Genomic DNA, 21,603 nt, shown 5'->3' with positions numbered 1-21,603 from the left:
CATTTCTCTAGTGTCACTCTGACCTGGATTTGAGTTCCGGCTTGCTGAAGACGGGACTTTGGACAAGTTAATCTTCATTAGGCACATTTTTCTTTTTGTAAAATGGGGATAACAATTAGAGCCATCTCATAGGGCGAGGATGAAATGAGATCACTAGTACACAGTGCCTGCTGCAGAACAAGTGATCAGTAATCACAGTCAAGGTTGTATCTACAATGAATGAATGAGTGGAGACTGTGTACTACTCACCTTTTAATCTCTGGCACCACAGACATGCCCAATCGATTGATGAATCCATGGGACACAGTCCTCATGGGGCCTGGTTATGATACTTTATTCTAATCACCTTGACCTTCCCCAAGTCCTTCAGAACCGCACACCAGAAACTGTGCCACCTTCTTCTAACCATTAAGAACATGCTAATAATAGTTTAAACTGAACTTTAAACAATTTTTAAAGATTGAAGTATAGCTGATTTACAATCTGGTGTTAGTTTCAGGTGTATAAACAAATTTTTTTTCTTAAGTTAAAGGGAAAAAATTCAAGAAGCTGCTCTGCAGGAAAATGTTATTAAGAATATTCCTGGGACTTCCCTGGCAGTCCAGCAGTTAAGACTCTATGCTTCCAATGCAGGGGATACGGGTTCAATCCCTGGTCCGGGAACTAAGATCCCTCACGTCTCGCAGTGTGGCCAAAAAAGAAAAAGTTCCTAAAGCCTTCTGGACAGCCATCCTGCAGGGGCTCCCTCTACGCACCAGTGTCCACCCACTCTCCCCAGATCGCAGAACTCTGTGCGTGGGACAGAGGAGCACAGCCAGGCCTGCAGAAGGCGGAGGTGGCATTCCACACACACAGATCCCACGGATCCCACAGCGCTAGGATTCAGCGGCGGGTGGGGGGTGAAGGGGGTGGGGGTTTGGGGTTGCGGTCACTAAGGTACAGAGACTAGATGGAAAGTGATGTTTTTACATGAAGGATCCACTGACTAGCCAGGTGCTGGGAGCCCTACTTCCAAATGCACCCACGGATGTGTGGGTCTAGGAGTCAGGCTAGAAAAGGCTGAGAGAACCAAGAGGAGGGGGTAGAATCCGGCTGGACGCAGAGGGGTGGGATGGGGTGGGGGCAGCCGGGGGCAGGCCTTACTCACCTTCAGCCCCTATGGACACCAGCTTGACCCCCTTGCTGGCTATGAAGTCCATACTCACCTTCAGCCCCTATGGACACCAGCTTGACCCCCTTGCTGGCTATGAAGTCCAGGGCCTTGTTGACGTTGGAGATCTTGTGCACTCTCATTTTGCCTCTCTCCGGCTTGGCCAAACGTTCACCTGAACAGACGGAGAGGGAGGGATGGGAAGTGAACCGCTGTTCTCCTACTTCTCAGCTCTAAACTGCTTGCAGCCACTCAACGAGCCTGTATTAAGCCCTGAGAATATGTCAAAGGACTTGGCTGTGTGCTAAGAATGCAGGGGTGAACAAAACAGCTTGCTGCCTTCATGAACTTACGGTCCGGGAGGAGAGACAGACCTTCAACGCACATCAACATACACAAATGAACAAAAAGCCAAAAGGGAATGCCTAAAACAAATGCTTTAAGAGACTGCAGAGGGGGAGGGCAGGTAGCAGGGTGAAAGAGCTGTGAGGCGGTCAGGGGAGGCCTCTTAGCGGGAGGCCAGCAGACCCAGACTGCAGGGAATGGTGACCAAGGCAGAAGGAACAGCATCTGCAAAGGCCCTGAACTCCTAGCCTAGACTGTTTTGATCCGGGGGAGTGTGTGGATCACGCTAGGGTATTTTGGGAAAGTTCCCTGTGCGTTGTCCACAGAGCCCCTCTCTCATTTGAGAACCACAGCTCTTGTCCGCCCAGGACAAGTCTCGGGCTCTTGTCTTGTCTGCCCAGGGGCACTCTCAGCTCAGCTCCAAGTCAACCCTCCACCCTCACTCAGCGGCCATTTCCTGGACCCCTGCTTCCCACACAGGAGCTTCTGCGGTTCAGTGCTTATGCTTAGAAGCTTCAGGAAAGCAGGGGTTGATGAGCTGGTTCTCCAAATACCCTGCTCAGAGAACAGGAAGGAGGTGTCCAGGGGTCCCCTGAAGTCATTTGAAAAATGTATACATGTAATGTGTGCCCAGACCTGGGGAAGGGGTACACAGCTTTCTGTCTCCGCGAGGTCTGAGAACCACCATCCTTGAACTCAGGACCTTACACCCACCACAGTCTCCAGCCCAGCCCAGCGGCACCCTCTCCACCCCACTTCCGAGCACATCAACAGCCTGGCTGAGAGATCCGAAGGGGCATGGTGGCCCTGATGCTGGGCCATGCTCATCCTCTCAGAGCAGCACTTCTCCAAGGAGCCCCCTACCAAACTTCCACAGAACAGACTTCCTGCTACAGATGTCACCTGGCCTGGCAGCATCCAGGGAAGCCCAGCTGGGTTTTTACTATTAAATCAAGACTTCCCACGTGTGGCTTTCCCAAGGCTGTGGCCACAGCCCACCCTCTCAGGGAAGGTACTCTGCTGCCCCCCTGGGCAGATGAGATGCCCCAGGGCTCCCTTCCAACGGGAGGGATGCAGGCAGTACCTTGTGACCCTCCCACCCCACGAGGGCTGCTCCCACTAGAGCCCCAGCCTTTAGGTCCTGCTAAGCCTGAGCTCACCAGCTTGACTGCCAGCTGTATTCAATGGCTGGAACAGGGCTCCTCCAAGAGGAGGGAGGCAGCAAAGTCCTGGGACTTCGGTCCACACAAAATCACCTGGAGAAACTGCTGACTGTAGGCATCTGGCCTCCTTCCCCTTCCTCCTGAGTGTCTGACTTTGGAGGTCTGGGGTGAGGTCTGGGAACCCACATGTGGCTAAGTAGTCCTGCTGATTTTGCTGGGTGGTCCAGGACCACACTCGGAGGACGTCTGCAGGCGACAGAGGTCCCCCTGCAGGGGGGGGACCCCCCTTCCTTTTCCTGTCATTCTAACCATCTCCAGAGACACTCAGGGAGGAGAAGGCATCGTCTCAATGACTCAGTCTCTCCCCACCCCAAGAAACAGAAGAGCCGCCTCACAGACGTGCACAGGCCCGTTCAGTGCAAGCACCTGGGAGGTATTCGGAAAAGCCCAGCTGGTCATTCGGTCATTCTAGTATTTGCTGAGCATCACCTACCGGCCAAGTATATAGATCTGAGCGCCTGGGACACAAGACGAGTGTGTCCCCGCCCTCCGGGGCCAGGAGTGCAGTGGGAAGAAAACACACGAGCCAGAAATGATCCTGCTGTGTGGCAAATGACGCGCCAGGGGAATCAACGATGTGTCCCAGGAGCCCAGAGGAGGGCAGGCACTCAAAGCAGGAACAGAAGGGGGGGTGGTCAGGGAAGCCTTCCTGGAGGAGATGCCTAAACTGAGTTTTAAAAAATGAAAAAGAACAATGCCAGATTGGCTTAAACTCAGAAATGTTGGAGGAAGAGGTAAGAAGGACACTCTAAAAGGCATTTAGAGTTCTGTAACAACCTGGTGGGCTGCAGTCCATGGGGTCGCTACTAGTCGGACACGACTGAGTGACTTCACTTTCACACATTGGAGAAGGAAATGGCAACCCACTCCAGTGTTCTTGCCTGGAGAATCCCAGGGACGGCGGAGCCTGGTCGGCTGCCATCTATAGGGTCGCAGAGAGTCGGACACGACTGAAGCGACTTAGCAGCAGCAGCAACAACCTAGAGGGGTGGGATGGGGAGGGAGACGGGAGGAAGGTTCAACAGGGAGGGGACATATGTACACCTATGGCTGATACATGTTGATGCTTGGCAGAAACCAACATAATTCTGTAAAGCAATTATCCTTCAATTAAAAAAATAAATTTAAAATTAAAAAAATAAATAAAAGGCAGTTAGAGGAAAATATATGGCAGTTCCTGAAAAAAATTCAACACAGAATTACCCTAGGATCCAACAATTCAACTTCTGGGTACATACCCAAGAGAAGTGAAAGCACAGACGTGCACAGTGTCTGTATACCCATGTTCGTCGCGGTATCACTCACAATACCCACAACGTGCAAACGACTCAAGTGTGAAAGACAGATGCTGAATAAACAAAATGTGGAACATGTGTACACGATGGAATATTGTCTGGTCTTAAAAAGGAAGGAGACTCTGATAACATGCTACTTCATGGAGGAACCATGAGCACCTTATGCTAAAGGCAATAAGTCAGCCACAAAAGGACAAACACTACAGGGCTGCACTAATATGAGAGACCTAGAATAGCCAAGTTCAGAGACAGAATGTAGAATGCTGGTGGGCAGGGGCTGGGAGGAGGAGGAGATGGCAGCTGGCAGTTAATGCTGGCATGGCATCTCGGTGTGCAATGATGAAAAGTCTGGAGATGAGTATTGGTGATGACGGTTGCACAACAATGTGAATGTACTCAACGCCTCTGTGCACATTTAAAAATGGCCCGAACGGTAAATTTTAAGTTATGTATATTTCAACACACACACACTCCCTACCCCCACCCGCAGTGGAAATATTTTAAAGCACTGAGGGGCAAAGAAGCCAGCCAGAGTTTGTGCAAAAGCACCGAAAACAGAGAGCAGGGAGACACACACACGGGGAGGGCTGCATGTCTTCCTGTGGCAGAGTCTGAAGTCTGACACCTTTTTGGGAATAGCTAGTCGAAAACAAAGCAAATGCCAGCTCATGAAGGATTCTGCTAGCTATATTAAGGAATGTGTGCTGCAGGTACAAAGCTCCAGGGAGGCACTGAAAAGTTTCAAGCAGGGAACAGTGCAACCATATGTGGGCTATTAGGTGGACCCTCTGGCTACGTGTGGGTGATGGAGGGCAGTGAGAAGTGGGGAGCTGAGAGGAGGGGTCAAAGGCCTCTGGCTATCAGCTAGGTGAGAGCTAATGCAGGCACAATATCTGCGTAGCAGAAGTCAAAGAAGGAGAACAGAACAGAATGAATGAAACTTGAACGCCAAAGGAAGAGCTGTCTAAGATTGCTGAACGAGGCTTACAAGAACAAGATGAAGACTGCAGGAGGAAAAAGAGGTTTGCGAGGGTCAGGCATGGAGCACAGTATTGAAGCCTGGGGCACAAATGTGTGGAGATGCCCAGTGCAATTCAGTATTTAAGAGGAGGCTCCAAGGAGAAGGCTGGACCGACCCGAGTCTAGGACTCACTGGCATCAAGATGGAAGATACAGTGAAGAAAGCAGCTAAGATTGCCCAGTGTGGAAGCCAAGGCTAGAATCTCAAGGACCTCCAACCCTTAAGGGATGGTGGAGAAAAGTATTTATAAGAAAGTGGAGCAAGGCATTGGAGAGAGGAGCTGTCCCTCCAGACATCTGGACATCCAAATGCCAAACTGGGGGCTAGGATCACCTTGATATAGGTGGAGAAGTAGCAGAGGAGCCAGCATTTGGAGATGGTCAGATGTAGTTGCTTTCCTGACCAAAGAATTCTAGCCTTGGAGAAGAGATGACAGAAACCAAACTTCAGACAGCTCTTTATGCAAAAAAGGATGCTGAGGCAGAAAGGCAGTGACTTGTCCAAGGACACACAGATAGTCAACAGCAGAGCCAAGCCAAAACTCAGTCTCAGGGTAAGAAATCACATGCCATCTCCCACTTTGTCAAAAGTTCCAAAGCTAGCCTCAGCCAAAGATGGAGCAAAAGCAGAGGTGTCGGGGCAGCATTCCCAAAGAGGCAGAACCCAGTGGGCAGTGTCTGAACCTGGGCCATGGTGACCCTACCCGTCTGGCATCACCTTTGCCTTGGCACTCCCAAGACCAGCTCACCTGAGATGACCTCCAGCAGTAGCATCAGCTTCAGGCCGTCCCGGAAGTCCTCCTCGATGTTCTCGATCTGTGTTCCTGCCTTTCGGAGGTGGGAGTTGCACCATGCTGTAAACGTCTACAGGAAGGAAAGAAGAGCAAGTGGTCAGGCTCTCCCACAAGTCACAAGGTCTCTGAGGCTCTCACAAGGGCCTCACTGTGTCCCCAGAACCCGGCTGCCTCATGTCATTTTTCCGGTTGTTTTGTGCAAGGTGCCAACTGGGCTGGTGTTGTCATCCTCGTTGGTTAAGACATCTGATGGGGTCAAAGAGGGCAAGAAATCCATTCGGTAGAGCCCATAAAACCTCTCAGCATCATTTTCCCACACAATCTCCTCCACCTCATCGCAGGGCAATAGCTGAGGGGTCTCCCTGCAGGGCCAGCAGCACGGGTAGGCACAGTGGGATGGATAAAGCAGCACCCTCCTTTTAAAGTCCACCCTCCCGACCTTATTCCAAAACCATTATCCCCACCCACATTCAGAAGTGGTATGAGTCTATTCTTGGCAGTTTACCTCTTAGATTTTAAAGCTTAGTATCGATCTTCACAGTTAAAAGGTGGAGTATCCCAGAGGTAAAATATTAAGCCTCATTAGCACCTTAGGGTAAATAAATTTATTAAATCCTTGCCCACTTGGCAGCTAGCTAATGGAGAGCATTAATCAGGTTTACTGGGGACAGAGTTCAGAGGAACAGTGTCCGGATAAGGAGAGAAAGGTAAGTACCCCATGGTGTATGTGTGTATACTGGGGGTGGGAGGTGGAGGCACCTTAAACCGTAAAAGTTTGAGCAAGACTTTTTAAAAGGGACTATCAGGAGACTAAATGAAAGATCACCATTTTGTAATTTTCTAATCTGTGGGGAGAGAACAGCAACCTTGAAGCTTCTGTATTCTGTCTTAAGCAGATGATCAGGCAGGTCACCAACCAAGCTGTCCCAGGCCAAAAGCACCTCCTGCTGGCTCACTCAAGGAACAGCGTGACTCAACAAACACGAGAAATAAAAAGCGTGCGCTTCAATTTCACTGGCCCATCCAAACAAAACCTGGGCAAGTGCCTCTCCCCAGCTCACAGAGAGAAGAGATCTCCTGCTTTAGATCCAAACTATTCCTTGCCGACTCCAGACTTCTCTGCACCAAATGGTACTCTCAGTGATAAAGGGGCTCAAGAGCCAACATTCCATCACCCCCAGCAGGGCCAGCCAGGTCTCTCCCCACCCACGCTGCCAAGTGGCAATGGTGAGAGTGAGCTATTCATCAAAACAGCAGCAGCCATGCGAGAAATACTCCTCCTCTTCGGAAAAGTCACCAGACTCGTGACCCCCACCACCACTTCCTCTTCCCCTGGGGAACTCCAAAGTGAAGTGGCAAAAATGGGCAGGAGGAGGGCAGGATGACCGGGGAGAAGAAATGGCTGAGCAGGTTTGTAAGCAGGAGTTGAAGAGCCTGGAGCAAGAAGAGGAGACAGCAGTCACACAGGAGGCGGGAGGAGGCTGCATTATGACATTCGCCCAACACTGGGCCTCATTCCTTTTCTGTTATTTGTGTATGTATTTATGGCTCTGCTAGGTCTTTGCTGCTGTGCCTGGGCTTTCTCTAGTTGTGATGAGTGGGGGTTGAGGGGTGTGGGCTTTTCACTGCCAGCTTGAGGGCACACCGGCTTTGGTAGTTGCAGCACACAGGCTCAGTAGCTGTGGCACATGGGCTTTGTTTTCTCGAGGCATGTGAGATCTTCCGATTCTGAGAACAGGGATCGAACCCAGGTCTCCTGCACTGGCAGGCAGATTCTTATCCACTGGACCACCAGGAAAAGTCAGGCCTCATTCTTAAATCATATTTCACTAGGCACTCAGCAACACAGGGTACTCTTTTCTCTCCCTGCAAACACATCTCTACTCCACAGGCAAGCCCACTCCCATGATAGGCAAGAGGGATGTGTGGGCTGTCCCAAAGTTTGATGAACCTGACATACAGACTGAAGGTGGGCAGGAGACGCACAGTGACTCCTCAGCCTGGAGTGTCCTCTATATCACACTTTTCTTCTAAGACTGGGCTAAGAGATCACCTCCTCCAGAAAGCCTTCCGGATAGCCACCCACCACATCGGATGATGCGTCAGCCCTTGACACTCTGCATCTCCTCCATCACTGCTCTAATCCCACTGCAAGGTGGCCACTGGTCAGCTTCACACCTGGACTCAGTGCTCACCCTAGAGTCTCAGCGCACAGAGTCACAGATGCAGCACCGAGCAAAGTAACAAAAGTCCCTGCCCTGTGCACCAGACACTCTGGTGAATGTAAAAACGAGACAGCTGAGTGAGGGAACAAGTGAGGAAGCAATGCAAAGTGTGAGGATCCAGGAAGATCCAACCACACCTGAAAGGTAACAGGGCAAGGGGCTGACAGCTCTCAGGGACCCCCAGGAACCCTCTGGCTCAGAGGAAGGACGATACAGCAGGACAGGAAACAGTATCTATAGGATGTCCCTGGTGGTCCAGCGGCTACGATTCCACACTCCCAATGCGGGGGGCCCCAGGTTCAATCCCTGGTTGGGGAACTAGATCCCACATGCCGCAATGAAGATCAAAGATCCTGCAACCAAGCCTTAGCACAGCCAAATAAATAATTTCAATAAAGGAAAAAAAAAAAAGAGTATTCACTGGGTCCCCTTCCTCTCGTGCTAGCATTTCAAACCTAGCAGGGAATGAGAGGCTACTTAGTTTTTCATTTTGCTGTAAATTTTTTGATGCAAAAAAAATTAAAGAACTTTTAAATCTTTACAGTAAGTATAATTTTGTTTGTGGTTCCTTGTTCTCTCCCAGGTGTCATGTGTCCATACATGCACTGGGTGTCACCCCACTCTACGGTACCGAGGGCGCGTCATTTACCACCATCTTGCACTTCCACAGTACCTTCCCCTCATCTCCCTCCCAGGCCCAACTTTAGCTTCTGCCTGGGGTTTCTGCTGACCTGGCAGGAAGTGGATCACCCCGGCAGCTCAGACAGCGTTTCAGGTCCAGTGGTGCCGGGGTCCTGGTGGGAATCGCCAACATCCTCAGTTAGGGGGACCGTGAAATCTCACTGTTGACCACCCAGTTGTGGAGAGGGGATGGGGTGAGAGGATGGAGGAAGAGATAAAAAGATACCGCTTTGGCAAGAGGAAAAGTGCTGTTGAGAGCAGCCAGCCCCATTTCCTGGCGCTCTGGAGGCTGACACGCACCTGTGCTTGCCCAGTCTCCCCCCCACAAAGGCCTGCCTCTGAGGCCGCGGGGGCCGCACTTGGCCTAAGACCCCAAGGCCCCGTCCTGACCCTAATAGGTGACTGCCAGGAAGGGGCCTCTGAGCGCCTCCCCAACAAGCAGCACCCCGCTCGAAGCTCGGGTCATGGAGGAAACAGTAACTCAGTGATTAAGAACATGCACTTGGGGGGAACCAGATCCGGTTTAGCACTCAGATCCACTCTTCACCAGCTGTGTGACTGCAGACTCGCCTCCCTAAACCTCAGGTCCCTGAGCCACAAAATAGGGGTAATGTCGGCACTTTATAAATATCAGGCGGATTAACTGGAAAACATCTACACAGTGCTTGCCACTTAGAACATGCTCAATAAATGATTAGAGGAAGGAGAAAACTAAATCTTCCAGAACCTCCCTGGGGATGGACCTCAGAGGACTCAGCCCTGTGTGCTCCCAGCCCACACCCTCCTCCCTCCAGCCACCCAGCTCGGTCCTGGGTTCCATCCGTGCAACCAATGCACAGTGTCCCCAAGATGACACCTTGTGTCTGAGAACTCTTTTATTGAACTGGCCCGATGTGTTATGGGAAGAGAGCTAAAAGCGCACTTAGGGGGCAGAAAGCCTATGACTTTGACCATGGCCTTGTGGATCCCCAGCAGAGGAGGCTGACAGGGCCCCGGGAGAGGAGACAACAAAGTCAGGAGCGAGGTCCTCCCTGCATACCGCAGACACTCTCCTATGCCAAGAGCAGGCCCTGGTCCTGAAGCCCCAGCTCTCAAATTATGACTGATGGAGGTACCCGCCCCTGGGCAGGAGGAAAAGCCACCAGCCACAGGGGACGCCCATGCTAGAGACCCTGGACCCACGGCCTCCAGCCCAGATGCCCCAGCGTGGCAGGCAGGGCTGCCCCAGGAGGGTTACAATCCAGCCTGACTTCAAATAAAGGCAGATGGCATCTTGCTGCCTCACTCCCAACCAGGCCCTGCCCCATCCGAGCTTCCCCTTGCTCCAAGAGCTCTGTCAGGGGTCCATGTTTTGTCTCAGACAAAGGAGATACGAGCTGACAGACTACCAGGACCCACTTTGCTAGAGAATGAGCTCGGGTGTGCAGACAGCTCGGGTCTTAGGGAAAGGGCCTGGGCTCCATGCTGGAAGGGTGGCTGGAGCTAAAGTAGGGCTCACTCCCTTCTCATCCTTCACCCATCTCCAGCCCCACTGCACAGCCTTGAAGGATGCTGGACAGAGAGGAAGGGGCTGGCAGAGGACCCTAACTGCTGCCCAGCTTCTCACTGACCTGGAAGAATCCACCCACGTGTTGTCTGGCATGAAGGTGATTTTAAGAGACAAAGAGGGTAACTATCCAGCACTGTAGCTCAAGGCTGCAAACGGTCCTAGCTCGGCTCCAACGGTGGGTGGGGGAGTATGGGACACAGGAGCTGAGTCAAAGTCCATGGAGATGATGGACAGAGAAGCAACTCTGTCTACATTCTCTGTGGGTCTCACAATCCTGCTTTCACACGAGATCCTCTAAGGGCTTTCCATTACATCTTTAACAAGTATCCTGTCCATATATCTCCTTTTTTTGCGGGGGGTGTGGGTGGGGGGGTGGGGAAGAGTCATGTGACTGGTGGGATTTTTAGTTCCTCGATTAGGGATCAAACCCAGGCCCCTGGCAATGAAAGCACCGAGTCCTAACCACTGGATTGTCAGGACATTCCCTATATTTCCTTAAAATGTACTGAAAAGGCAAATGGCTTTCGAGAACATGCTTTCCCTAATTCCCAGCTCAGATGCACTAGCATGTGACTTTAGCCCCACAGGCCTTTTTGAGCCTCAGTTTTCACATCTGTAAATGGGGGACAATAGCATCTACCAGACAGGACTGCAGTAAAGATTAAACAATACAGTGTATCTTACCACACAAAAAAAAAAATCAGGAAAAGCTAATATTAACATACTAAGTTGTTAATTTTTATTAATTATGATAACATAATACTAATGTGGTTTGAAATATATTAAGTATGCACGCAGCAGTCACTACCATCATTACTGACTATATTTTAGATTCTAAAAGGTGTCTGAATAATCACACCCAGCTGGGATCTGGGGTACAGAGGGTTACCCCATAAGCATGAGTCAGGGGCTGAGCTTTTGAAGTCAAGCGGTATTTAGGGTCGTGACCTTGGTGGGAGGAGGGAAACACAAGGAGTAAAGCACAAGATGCTGAGCACAGGAAGGTCACAGGACTTGCTTAAGACCGCTTCCCAGAGGGACTCCCTGGAGGGACTCCACTCTTCCACTGCTGAGGGCATGGGTTCAATCTCTGGTTGGGAAGCTAAGATCCCATTAGCCACACAGTGCAGCCAATTTTTTTTTTTTTAACTGAAAATGAAAATCACTCCACAGAGCAGGAATCCAAGAGACTGGAAGGATTCAATCACTCTGAAGAAGACAAGGTAAATCCCAGCTCATCCATTTCTAGCCAGGTGATAACCTCAGGCAAGCGACTCAATGTGGCTCTGCCTCAAGGCACTTGTCTGTAAAACGGAGTAATAACAGCACAGGGTTGGTGGACAATTTCCTGAGACAATCCTCTTAAAACACTGAAAAGAAGGTCTGGAACACAGGGGCTGCTCCATAATTACCTCTCATTACTGTTACCACAATAATGAGAGATAATTATTACAAGTTCATGTTATTCAACACATGTCATCAAAGAACGTTATTAGAGCTGGAAGAAACGCTTGGCGCATCAGAGCCAAACCGTCCCTTTACAACTGGGACACGCGGACCAGAGAGGGTGAGTGATTTTTCCTAAGCCACACAGCTGGGGTACGTTCACACCTGGCCCCCTGACTCCCAGCCCCACATACTTCCTGCTCCACCACGACAATGGGGGTTTCAGGGGCAGATGGGGGCGGGGTGCTGGAAGGAACAGCGGAACCAAGGGCAGACAGGTGAACTGAATCTTGGGGCATGCCATGGGAAACTGATCACTGGGAAGCGGAAACACCACCCACAGAGACTCCGGTCAGCACTGGCCAACAGCGTCTTGAGTTGATGGACCATCAGGAGAGCTCGCGAGGGGTGGGCTGCCTCTCTGGGGGAGGGAGAGAGGAAAAGGGAGTCCCGAGGCAGGCAGCTGCTTGTCCAGAGATGAAAGAATATTCTGGATGAGCAGATCAGAAACATGTCTTTGAGGAGAACTCTGGGAACTGGGGCTCCCTGACCAGGAAGAGAGGAGTGGACTCAGGGGCTCATCCAAATATTTGAAAGACCCTCCTATGGACAAGCAAATAAACACGTTGGGTGCAGCCCTGGGCAGAACAAGGCAGGCAGCAATGGTGAGGAACGTGTATTCTACAGCAAGATTGATCTAGTTCTAATCCTACCTCTGACCCTGAGTAACCTTGAGCAAATGACTTTAATTCTCCATCCCTCAACCTCCACATCAGTAAAATGGGTATAATATTAGAATATGCCTGGAAGGGTGCTGTGGATCAGTGCGGCAACACGCAGCAAGTGCTAAGCACAATCACCCACACATAAGGCTCGATAAATGGGAGCTACTGTTACGAGGATGAAGGACAGGAAGACTAGAGTTCAATGTAATAAAGGACAGACCAAGCGCTGGATGTGTTACCCAACAAAGGCAAGTGCTTGGTGAAGGTGTTGAGACAGGACTCAACGAAGCACCCCCTCATGGCTGAGCTAAGTAGGTCCCTTATAATATTGATTCTTCGAAAACACAAAGCAGCCCTTGAAAAGCTGATTCAGAGATGTGTTTGAAGAGTTCAACTGGACCAAGGATCACACGCTTCAATGTCTGAGCGGAGTTTCTCAAGCTCAAGACCATTGATATTTTGGATTGGCTACTACTTTGTTCAGGGTTTGGGGCCTGTCCCATCATGGGATGTTTAGCAGCATTTCTGGACCTTCCCACTACGTGCAGGTAACATCAAGTTGCGATAACCGAAAAACACCCCTTGGTTGAGAATCTAGTCTAGAGGAAACAGACACATATGCCATTAATAATAATAATAACAGCAGCTTCTAACATCTGTTGAGCACTCGCTCTGTGCTGGATTCCCTTCTGCGTGCTTTAGCCCTTTTAACTCAATCTTCATGACAACATTATGAAGCAGGTGCTATTACTCTCCCCATTTTACAGATGAGGAGACCAAGGCACAAAGAGGTTTAATAAAAGCACAATGGGCAAGCGTAAGAAAAGTGGGACTGGTGAGCCTTTGCCTCCTCCATGTGTACTCAAGGATTTTTCTTGAAACAAAGGCCCTCTTGGACTCTCCATTGGGTTTCTACTCAGGAGAGCAACATGGGCACAAAGAACTGGTTGCAGGCTGGTAAGTGGCAATCAGAACACAGCTTCAGTACCAGGGCAGGTGTGGTGAGGAGACAGGAGGCTTCTCTCCTTGGCTCCACAAGGGAACATGGGTCCTCAGGTGGCAGACCTCAAATGAAGAGGAGCCAGAAATCTGGACTTCTAGATTTTTTTAACGCTATGACAATATAAAAGTAAGACATTCCACAGCCCCCTCAAAGACACAGGCAGGCTAAATCTGAATGAAGACTGACAAGGTCCCTGGTTCCACTGTGGGAAAACGTGAAACCTTTCTAAGTCTCCTAACAACAGAGTCACCACACAGGAACGTGTGCATTAACACACGCACTCAGCAGACAGCTGCGCCCAGCAGGGTCAACACTCCTCCCAGACCACTGCTGGCATCAGCCATCTGGGAATCTGGAATCAAAAACTCAAGGTCCATCCTGGGAGAGGCCACAGGGGCTCTTCTCATTTGGGCTTGATCAGGGACCCACACCTGTCACCAGGGACAACAATAGATGTGCCCCCACACATTCATGTACATACACTCCCATGCTGTGTGAACTCAAACCAAGGTACCAATCTTCATTATAACATCTGCAAATGGAACTTTCTGCTAATTGCCATTAAAGGGTAGGTACGGTGGCAAAGCCACAACACGTCACAGTGGGCAGGCTGATGCGGGGCACATCTCTGGTGGCGGGCACCTCGCCAAGGGGAGCTAAAATGGGCATGACTCTGAGCCCAAAGCTGGGACGCTCTCCTGGGTAAATATCACTCAAGAAAGAGGAGGGCTGTGGGGACAAAAACATCCTTGCCAGCATTACTTAAGAGGAAAAAAATTAGAAATAGCTCCAAATTCTATTAATAAAATATTAGTTAAGTAAATTATGGTTCATCTACTTAATGGAACATTAGATGGCCAAAATGATGGGTTCTGAAACTATATATTACGGGAAAAGGCTGACATGCAATTAACAAAAAAGCAGGATACAAAACCGTATGCACCACAGGCTTAAAACTATGTGCGATCACACAAATGAGAAAAAATGATGGAAACAAAATCCCAGTGCCAGCAGAGCTCACGCTCCTGTAGCTGAATTGCCAACACCTTTTCTTTTTCCTTGCCCATCCATCTGCAAATGTGGTTGGTGGTCCCCATCTCCTCCCTGGCCTTCTGCCTGCCAGCACTCACTCCCCTCAGTACAGGCCATCTACTCCTGGCTGACCTGTCCACTGGTCCTGCGGCAGGGTAAACAAGATACCCCACCTGCAGCCAATCGAGACTGGCTCAGCGAGTGGGAGACAACAGTACCACCTCACCGGCCGCCAGGCCCCAGACTCACGTGCTGACCACACCTCTCCCAGGCATATCCTCCCGCTCCCCTGGGATCCCGACACTCGACACCAGCCCCCAATTCACTCAGGGGGAGTTACTGTTCCAGGCACAGGGGTTAGGAAACCTGCGTTCATGCCCGGCTCAGCCAGGCATGAGTGTGACCTGGTATAAGTCACCCCAACCCTTTCCACCTATGTAACCTCAAAAGCATCCCTCAGACCCTGCAGGTTGAAGCCCGGCAACTTGTCCCATCGTAACACACAAGCGTAAAAACCACAACCCAGAAGAGCATGCCAGAGGTCTTCTGTTCCCGTGTAAGGCTGATCACAATGGATGGGCTCTGCTCCGTGCCAGAGAGGCCAATACAGTCAAATCCACGGGAGCAGTTTCATCTCAGTGACTCAATACATGATCAGCGTTTCGGTCTCAAGATTGCCCACCCCTCATAACAAGACACCTGTTATTATTTCACTGGATAGTCCCTAAAAGCTTTATGCCAGAATATCCCTGGAAGGATACACAAGAACCTGGCACAGCAGCTGCCTCCAGGGAGGGGAGGTAGGAGGCTCCTGACAGGGGAGGGCGTGGCGTTTGCTTTTCACAGAATACTCTTTTGTTTCTTTTGAATTTTATACCATGTGCAGTCATCGGTCTGTTTTTTTTACAACTATGCAAATATAAGAAAAGCCTGTCTGGAAGTGTGTACATTTATCTGGTAAGTCGGACCTCTGGGATGGGACAAAGGGAACTTCCGGTTTCTCTAGGAGGACTTGGAGTGGCAGTGGGGTGGGGTCAGTGTTCCTGAACGATCAGAGAGAAAACACACACTTCCAAATAAAAAAAGAATTGATAAATGAAAAATTATTCCACCTATTTAAAAGAATGAGTAAGAATAAAATATAGAGAAAGGGTTGTGAAAAACTCTAATGTGCCTTATCAGTGTAAAATATTATAAGGAACATCATAATTAGGGAGCAGGACATGAAGGTAAAGCAGCAATCATGCCCACGTGTCCACCTCAATAGTCAGACAGCAAACTGTCAGGAAAGAGGAGAAATCTCTGGCCCAGCAGCCTAGAAAAGCCCAAACAAGCTTCTAAGCCTCTTGAAGGCAGTGCAGGGCTTCCCATACAAGCTGGCTTCTCATCGGATGGTTTTCCCCTCCCTGAAGGAGGGCATCAGGACCCTGGTCTAGGCTCTAGGGCTCATCACCTGAGATACCAGTTCAGCAGCCTCCCAACCCACCACACCCCTCTGGGCGGGGGCCCTGCCATGGCTGCCAGGCAGAGCCCACCCCCTCTGCCACTCTGGCCACCATGTTCAAGCATCAACTCAGGTTGGAGGTCTCTGCAGCATCTGCTGGCCCCGGGGGAGGTCACTGGGGACCAGCCAGGGAGAGTTCTCTCTCCCTCTGTCCCCCACACATGGCCAGTCTGGCCAGGGCATGGGCACTAGGTGGGCTGTCCAAGCAAAAGCCTGCCAGCAGTGATCTCAATGCCCAGGGTTCTGGTAACGTAAACAGGAGTATCTGGTTAACTTATCAAGGGCTGGCCGCCAGCCTTTCAAAGCAAGCTGTCAGCTGCTTCACTCACAGATGAAAAGCAGAGTCCCCAAGAACATCTCCACCCAGATCTGTTTACTTCCCACCCACCTGGGAGTGGTGCTGAACCACTAGGCGGTTTTCCTCTGCTCTGAGAGGGCACCTCCCTACCCGCTTTCCCCCCAAGTTGGGTGAATGCAGGGGTACCGGAAATTCAGAGGCAGGTGGCTGGAGGCTCCCAACGGAGCTGGACTCTGTAATTGAACTGAGCCGGGTCTCCACCTACACCTTTCATTAGCTGTGTGTGTGTCTCTGGACAAAATTCTCAATCCCAGCCTCAGGATGCCCATCTGTAAGATGGGGATAACAAGACCTATGACAGCCTAGCAGGCATGAAAAAGGACCACATTAGATCTTCTGTACTTAAAGACAGTCTGGTGCTCTGTTCACAACAGACGCTTTAAAAAATGTTAAACCAGCCGGCCTTTGTCCCTCAGCGGCTGTGTGGCTTTAATGAACCGGTTGTGGCCTCAGTTGCTTTGTCTGACAAATGGGGATACAGAACATCATGATGTGCAGGGCTGTTGTCAGGTGAGAGCCACGGATGCAGAACAGCCAGGCGTGAGGACAGGACAGGAGCCCCATCAGTGTCCGCTCCCTGCGGCTCTCGCTTCCTGTTCCCTTTCTATTTGACCAAAGTTAATCATTCACAGAGCTCTACAAGTTAGGAAGAAAGAGGTCTGTAATATCTCTCCTGCTAATGAGGAAACCCTGAGAACAGCCTCTGGCCAGGGAGAGGAGAACAGGAGGAGGAGGAGCAGGGGCCCGTGTTTCTGGTTTACGTCCACCTGCAGCCCATTCGGGGAGACACACCACCAGATGACCGGAGGGTGGCCACGGCACAGGGGGCCAAATGGCTCATTCCAGGAGGAGATGTGACCTAATAACCGTGTCCTGGTTAGAGAGAGAGGAGCTCCCAGCCCCTCCAAGTGTTCCAGGCCCCTCTTCCCACTGAGGCCCCCCGAAGACAGCCCACGGCCTTCCTGCAGGTGCCAGCTGAACCTGGGGCTGCTGAGAGATTTCAGGGCCATTTTCAGTCAGGTGGCGTGTGATCCCAGTGAAGCAACAAGAGCTTCCCTTCCAGCTCCAGGCCAACGAGTGTCAGATGCCCCCACCAGTCCACCGCCATTCACAGCCTGGCCTCTCCCAGGAGGAAGGAGCCTCAGCAAAGGTCCAGCCATCAGCAGGCTCTGTCACTACAGGCTCTGAGATCCTGGACTTGCAGAGCCTCAGTCTCCACATCAGTAAGACTAAAACCAAAAAAAAAAAAAAAAGCTTATTCCATGCAGCTGTTCTAAAAGAGGGTTGTGTAAGCTAACACAGAAGGCTTAGCCCAGTGTCCGACATAGACTAAGTGCTCTCTGGATGTTAAAAAACCAAAAATGTATCTACAAGAGGCAGACATAGAATAGTGGTAGCTTAGGGCTGGGGGTCGGTGATAGCTAAGGGGGGGGGGGTGGTCTTTCTTTTGGAGGTGATGAAAATGATCTAAAATTGACTACAGTAATGGTTGCACATATCTGAATATGCTAAAAAAAATTACACTGTACATTTTAAATGGGTGAATTGTATGGTATTTGAATTATATGTATCAATAAAACTTTTTTTGTTTTTTTTTTTTAGTGAAAATATTCCAAGACCCCACTAAGTCTTTTAAAAATCTTTGGCTCACTGGCAAGGAACCAGTCTCAAAGGCAGGCCCCAGACCCCCGCCCTCTCTAGGCGCTTAAGTAACTGAGACCAAGATTTCAAGGGGAGGCCTCAGCTCGTCTTGGGTCCACATGCAGCACTTGGGCCAGGCCTGGGCTGTGGGCTTGAGGCACCACTGGTCTTGTTGCTGCTTCCCCAGAGAGTGGTGACTCCAAAGAGCAGGTCACGCTCCAGGACACCCGCTTAGCCATGAAAGGCCTGTTGGCTCTTCCTGGGCACACTTCACACCAGTTGGGGAGCCCAAGTCGAGAACAGCCTGCTCCCCGCTGCCAAGCCAAGGGTGGGCCTGCCTGTGACACCTCCCCCATGTCTGGAGTCCGAGTCTGGCCCTTGCAGCTCTGACAGCACACAGGCCACGTGGGCTGCAACTCACAGGAATGCCCTGCACATACCTTCCCCAAAGAAGGAAAAGCCATTCACATGTGAGGTCATTTGGTTTTCCTGGCACGAGGCTGAGAGCCACGGGCCACTCAATTCCGTAAAGAACTTCCCCAAATGACAAGGATCAGGCCCTGCCTGGTATTCATAAAATATGGGAATCTGTGGTCTGGCCGCCTCAAGCATCTAACCTGACTCCCCTGTGTGGTTGAGCTGTGACTCTCAGCTTTACAGTCTGAAGCCTCAATTGTTGCATCTGTGAAATGGGAATAAACAATCCACCCCCTCCTAGGGTTGTGATAAGAATTAAAGAGCACAGTACCAGACGGATGGTGGGGGCTCAAAAAGTAAAATACAGTACAGTTAGCGACCCCCTCTCTCACCAGGGTCATTTCAACTGAGTGTGCTAGCTTTGCTGACTGGGAACAAGGATTCTGCCCAGGCTCCAAGCTCCCCATGGGAGAGACTCTCCAGAGGTCAAACCACTTATTACAAATTTGCAGAAAAGAGACAATGCTTGGATCAAGAAGTTTCCCAAGTCCCTTCTCTGCGTCCCTGAATAACCCGCTGGACTGAAGCTTCTGTTCTGGCCTGTCCCACAGTCCAACCCTGGGACCCCTGCCCTCTCGAGGCATCTCCTTTGGCACAGGGTCAGGAACTCTGACCTCCAGAGGCTTGGGGCTGGAGGCAGTGGGGGCATCAGCTCTGCACAATGCTTTCAGGGACATGGGAGGGGTTCCTAGAGGCCCCAGACCCAATAGAGATAGCCGCTGCACCTCTTCTAGTGAGCAAGAAACCCCCAAAGAGAGGCCAAGGCCCAAAGTCTGAGCTTACACTGATCGGCCCAATGACACAAGAGTAGGGCAGCAAACACATAAAAGGGAAAACGTGGAGCAGAGTAGCTCCACGCAGTGGTTCTCAAACTTGAACACGCATTAGAATCACCTGGAGGGCTCGCTAGAACAGATTTACCGATCCCTCCAGACTTCTGCTTCCATAGTTAACGGACAGGGGGAGAAACTGCATTTCCCACAACAATCCACCTGGTGCTGATGCTTCTGGCCTAGAGACCACACTAGGGACCATGGGCGTCATGCTTAAGAGGATGCGTTTGGGGGCAGAAGACTTGGATTTGATCTGGGTCTGCCACTTACTAACACTGAGACCTGAGCAAATTCTTGCCCTTTTTGAGCCTCAGCCTTTCTCCCTGGGCTGTTAAGGGGTTTCCATGAGCTAACATTTGCAAAAAGCTTGTGTGAGTGCACTCATTCACTCAGCCGTGTCCGTCTCTGTGTGACCCTATAGACTGTAGCCCACCAGGCTCCTCTGTCCACGGGATTCTCCAGGCAAGAATACGGGAGTGAGTTGCCATGCCCTCCCTCCAGAGGATCTTCCCAACCCAGGGACTGAACCCGTATCTCTCGTGCCTTCTACACTGGCAGGCAGGTTCTTTACCACTGCGCACTTGGGAAGCCCTTGCAAAAAGCCTAGCACATGATAAGTTGTTAATAATATCTAGAGTTCCCTATTTAAATACAAGAAATAAATGACAGATGCTCACAGAAAGGACTGAGATAGTAGGAAATGCTCTGGGTCCATGGAATTGCCTGTGTGTTCTAGATGGTCACCTGGACCATCCATGGGTTACAGAGGTTGCCCGGGTGCCCGGTGAGTGCCTGAGTCTGGGCCAGCATGCACCAGCCTGCCCTGTGCCCCAGTAATTCCTGGCGCTGGGCTCCTTGATCCAATCACAGACATATGATCAGTAAGCCAACCTCAGCCCAGAACCCACACCTATGCTACGATGCCGCCCATACCTCCCTCCCGAGGGACCGCCACATGCCCTCACACCGAATGCAGGTAGAAACACAGCCTCCCAAGAGAAAGTTCAAAGCTCCAGGGAACCCAGAGCCTTCAGGGTGCCAGAGATGCCCTAAGCAGAAAGCAGGCGGCAGGGGGCACAAGCTGAGAACCCAGCAGCTGCACAAGCATGGCAAGCCACAAGGACCCACACCGGTGATGTGCACGCTGGGTCGGGGGGAGGACGAAGCATGAACAGACTGTCTATAAACTGCCACTCCCTGGGGAGTCGGGGCTTTCTGCAATCACTCCATACCGAAGAGGAAGTGTCTGGTTTCAGGAACACAGAATGGAGGAAGGGAACAGAAGGCTTGGCACTTTAAGAATTCCTCCTCAGTTGCACATAAAACAATAATTCGCCCTTTACCCCCAAGAGACTGGCAAACAATTACAGAAGTGACTACCCCAAATACCACTGTGGTTGAGGAATCCGGGAGAACCTGGTGCCTGGCTGGAAGGGTGGGCTGTGCAGCCATGCTGGAGAGCAAGCCACTGCTACACTATGCGGTGCAACACGTACCTGCCCAACAATCCACCCAGGAAATCTCTCAAAGAAATTCTCACACAGTGACCACTGGGGTCCTTGGGAGAACATGCATCACTCTGTCATCTGTGTTGGCAGGGGAGGGGTGGGGGACTAACGGCATGACCATCGCAGGGAGATTTTAGGGTAAAACATGATATGTTTTATGCAGTGGCCTTGCATGGATGGACCCGCAAGTGGGCCATGAGTCGAGGGGCCTAACAACATCAATCTCCTCACCCAATGTCCAGGAAAATAAAGTTTCTTCTCCCAAAATACAGACATAGCACATTTAAAGCGGCACGCGCGTGCATGCGTGCAAAGGGTCTTCAGTCGTGTCCGACTCCTTGAGACCCCATGGACTATAGCCCACCAGGCTCCTCTGTCCACGGGATTCTCCAGGCAAGAATTACTGGAGTGGGTTGCCATGCCCTCCTCCAGGGGATGTTCCTGACCCAGGGATCAAACTTGCATCTCTTATGCCTCTTGCATTGGCAAGAGGGCGCTTTACCACTAGTGCCACCTGGGAAGACCCTCCATAAAGCAGCACAGAAACCCCCAAACCCCTTTATTAAGAAATCATGGGCAACTTGTGGGCTGTGAAAAATGCCACCCAGGCTCAGGTGGACGTAGCCCAAAGTCATCTTCACCGTCCCAGTCTCCACTAAGACCCAGCCAAGACCAGGTGCGCCGGCAACCCAGCACAGCAGGCTTGCTGGCCAGGCGGCCAGCCAACACCTGAGCGTGGCCAGCCCGGCTCAAGGGACAGGGCGGCAGGGGGATCAGGACCCGAAATGTCTGTG

The 21,603-nt window shown here is 51.0% G+C and overlaps 1 protein-coding gene across 4 annotated transcripts in view; it reads right to left on the bottom strand.

Annotated features, from left to right (window-relative positions):
* The window catches only part of ACTN1 (actinin alpha 1), a 98,827-nt gene that overhangs the window by 39,259 nt on the left and 37,965 nt on the right, over positions 1-21,603 (bottom strand). For 3 of the 4 annotated variants that reach the window (XM_055437374.2, XM_055437376.2, XM_055437375.2), the window contains exons 2-3: positions 5,783-5,897; positions 1,206-1,325 (exon numbers count right to left, since the gene is read on the bottom strand). In XM_055437374.2, coding sequence (XP_055293349.1) covers positions 1,206-1,325; positions 5,783-5,897 — 235 coding nt within the window. The other variant, XM_088839512.1, reaches the window with a different exon arrangement.

The sequence above is a fragment of the Moschus berezovskii genome, chromosome 9 (assembly GCF_049115385.1).
Source record: "Moschus berezovskii isolate FMDL1 chromosome 9, NW_MosBer_1.0, whole genome shotgun sequence".
In the NCBI taxonomy this organism is placed as follows: Eukaryota; Metazoa; Chordata; class Mammalia; order Artiodactyla; family Moschidae; genus Moschus; species Moschus berezovskii.
The sequence above is the reverse complement of the archived record's forward strand: the minus strand, read 5'-3'. Positions and strand labels throughout refer to the sequence as shown.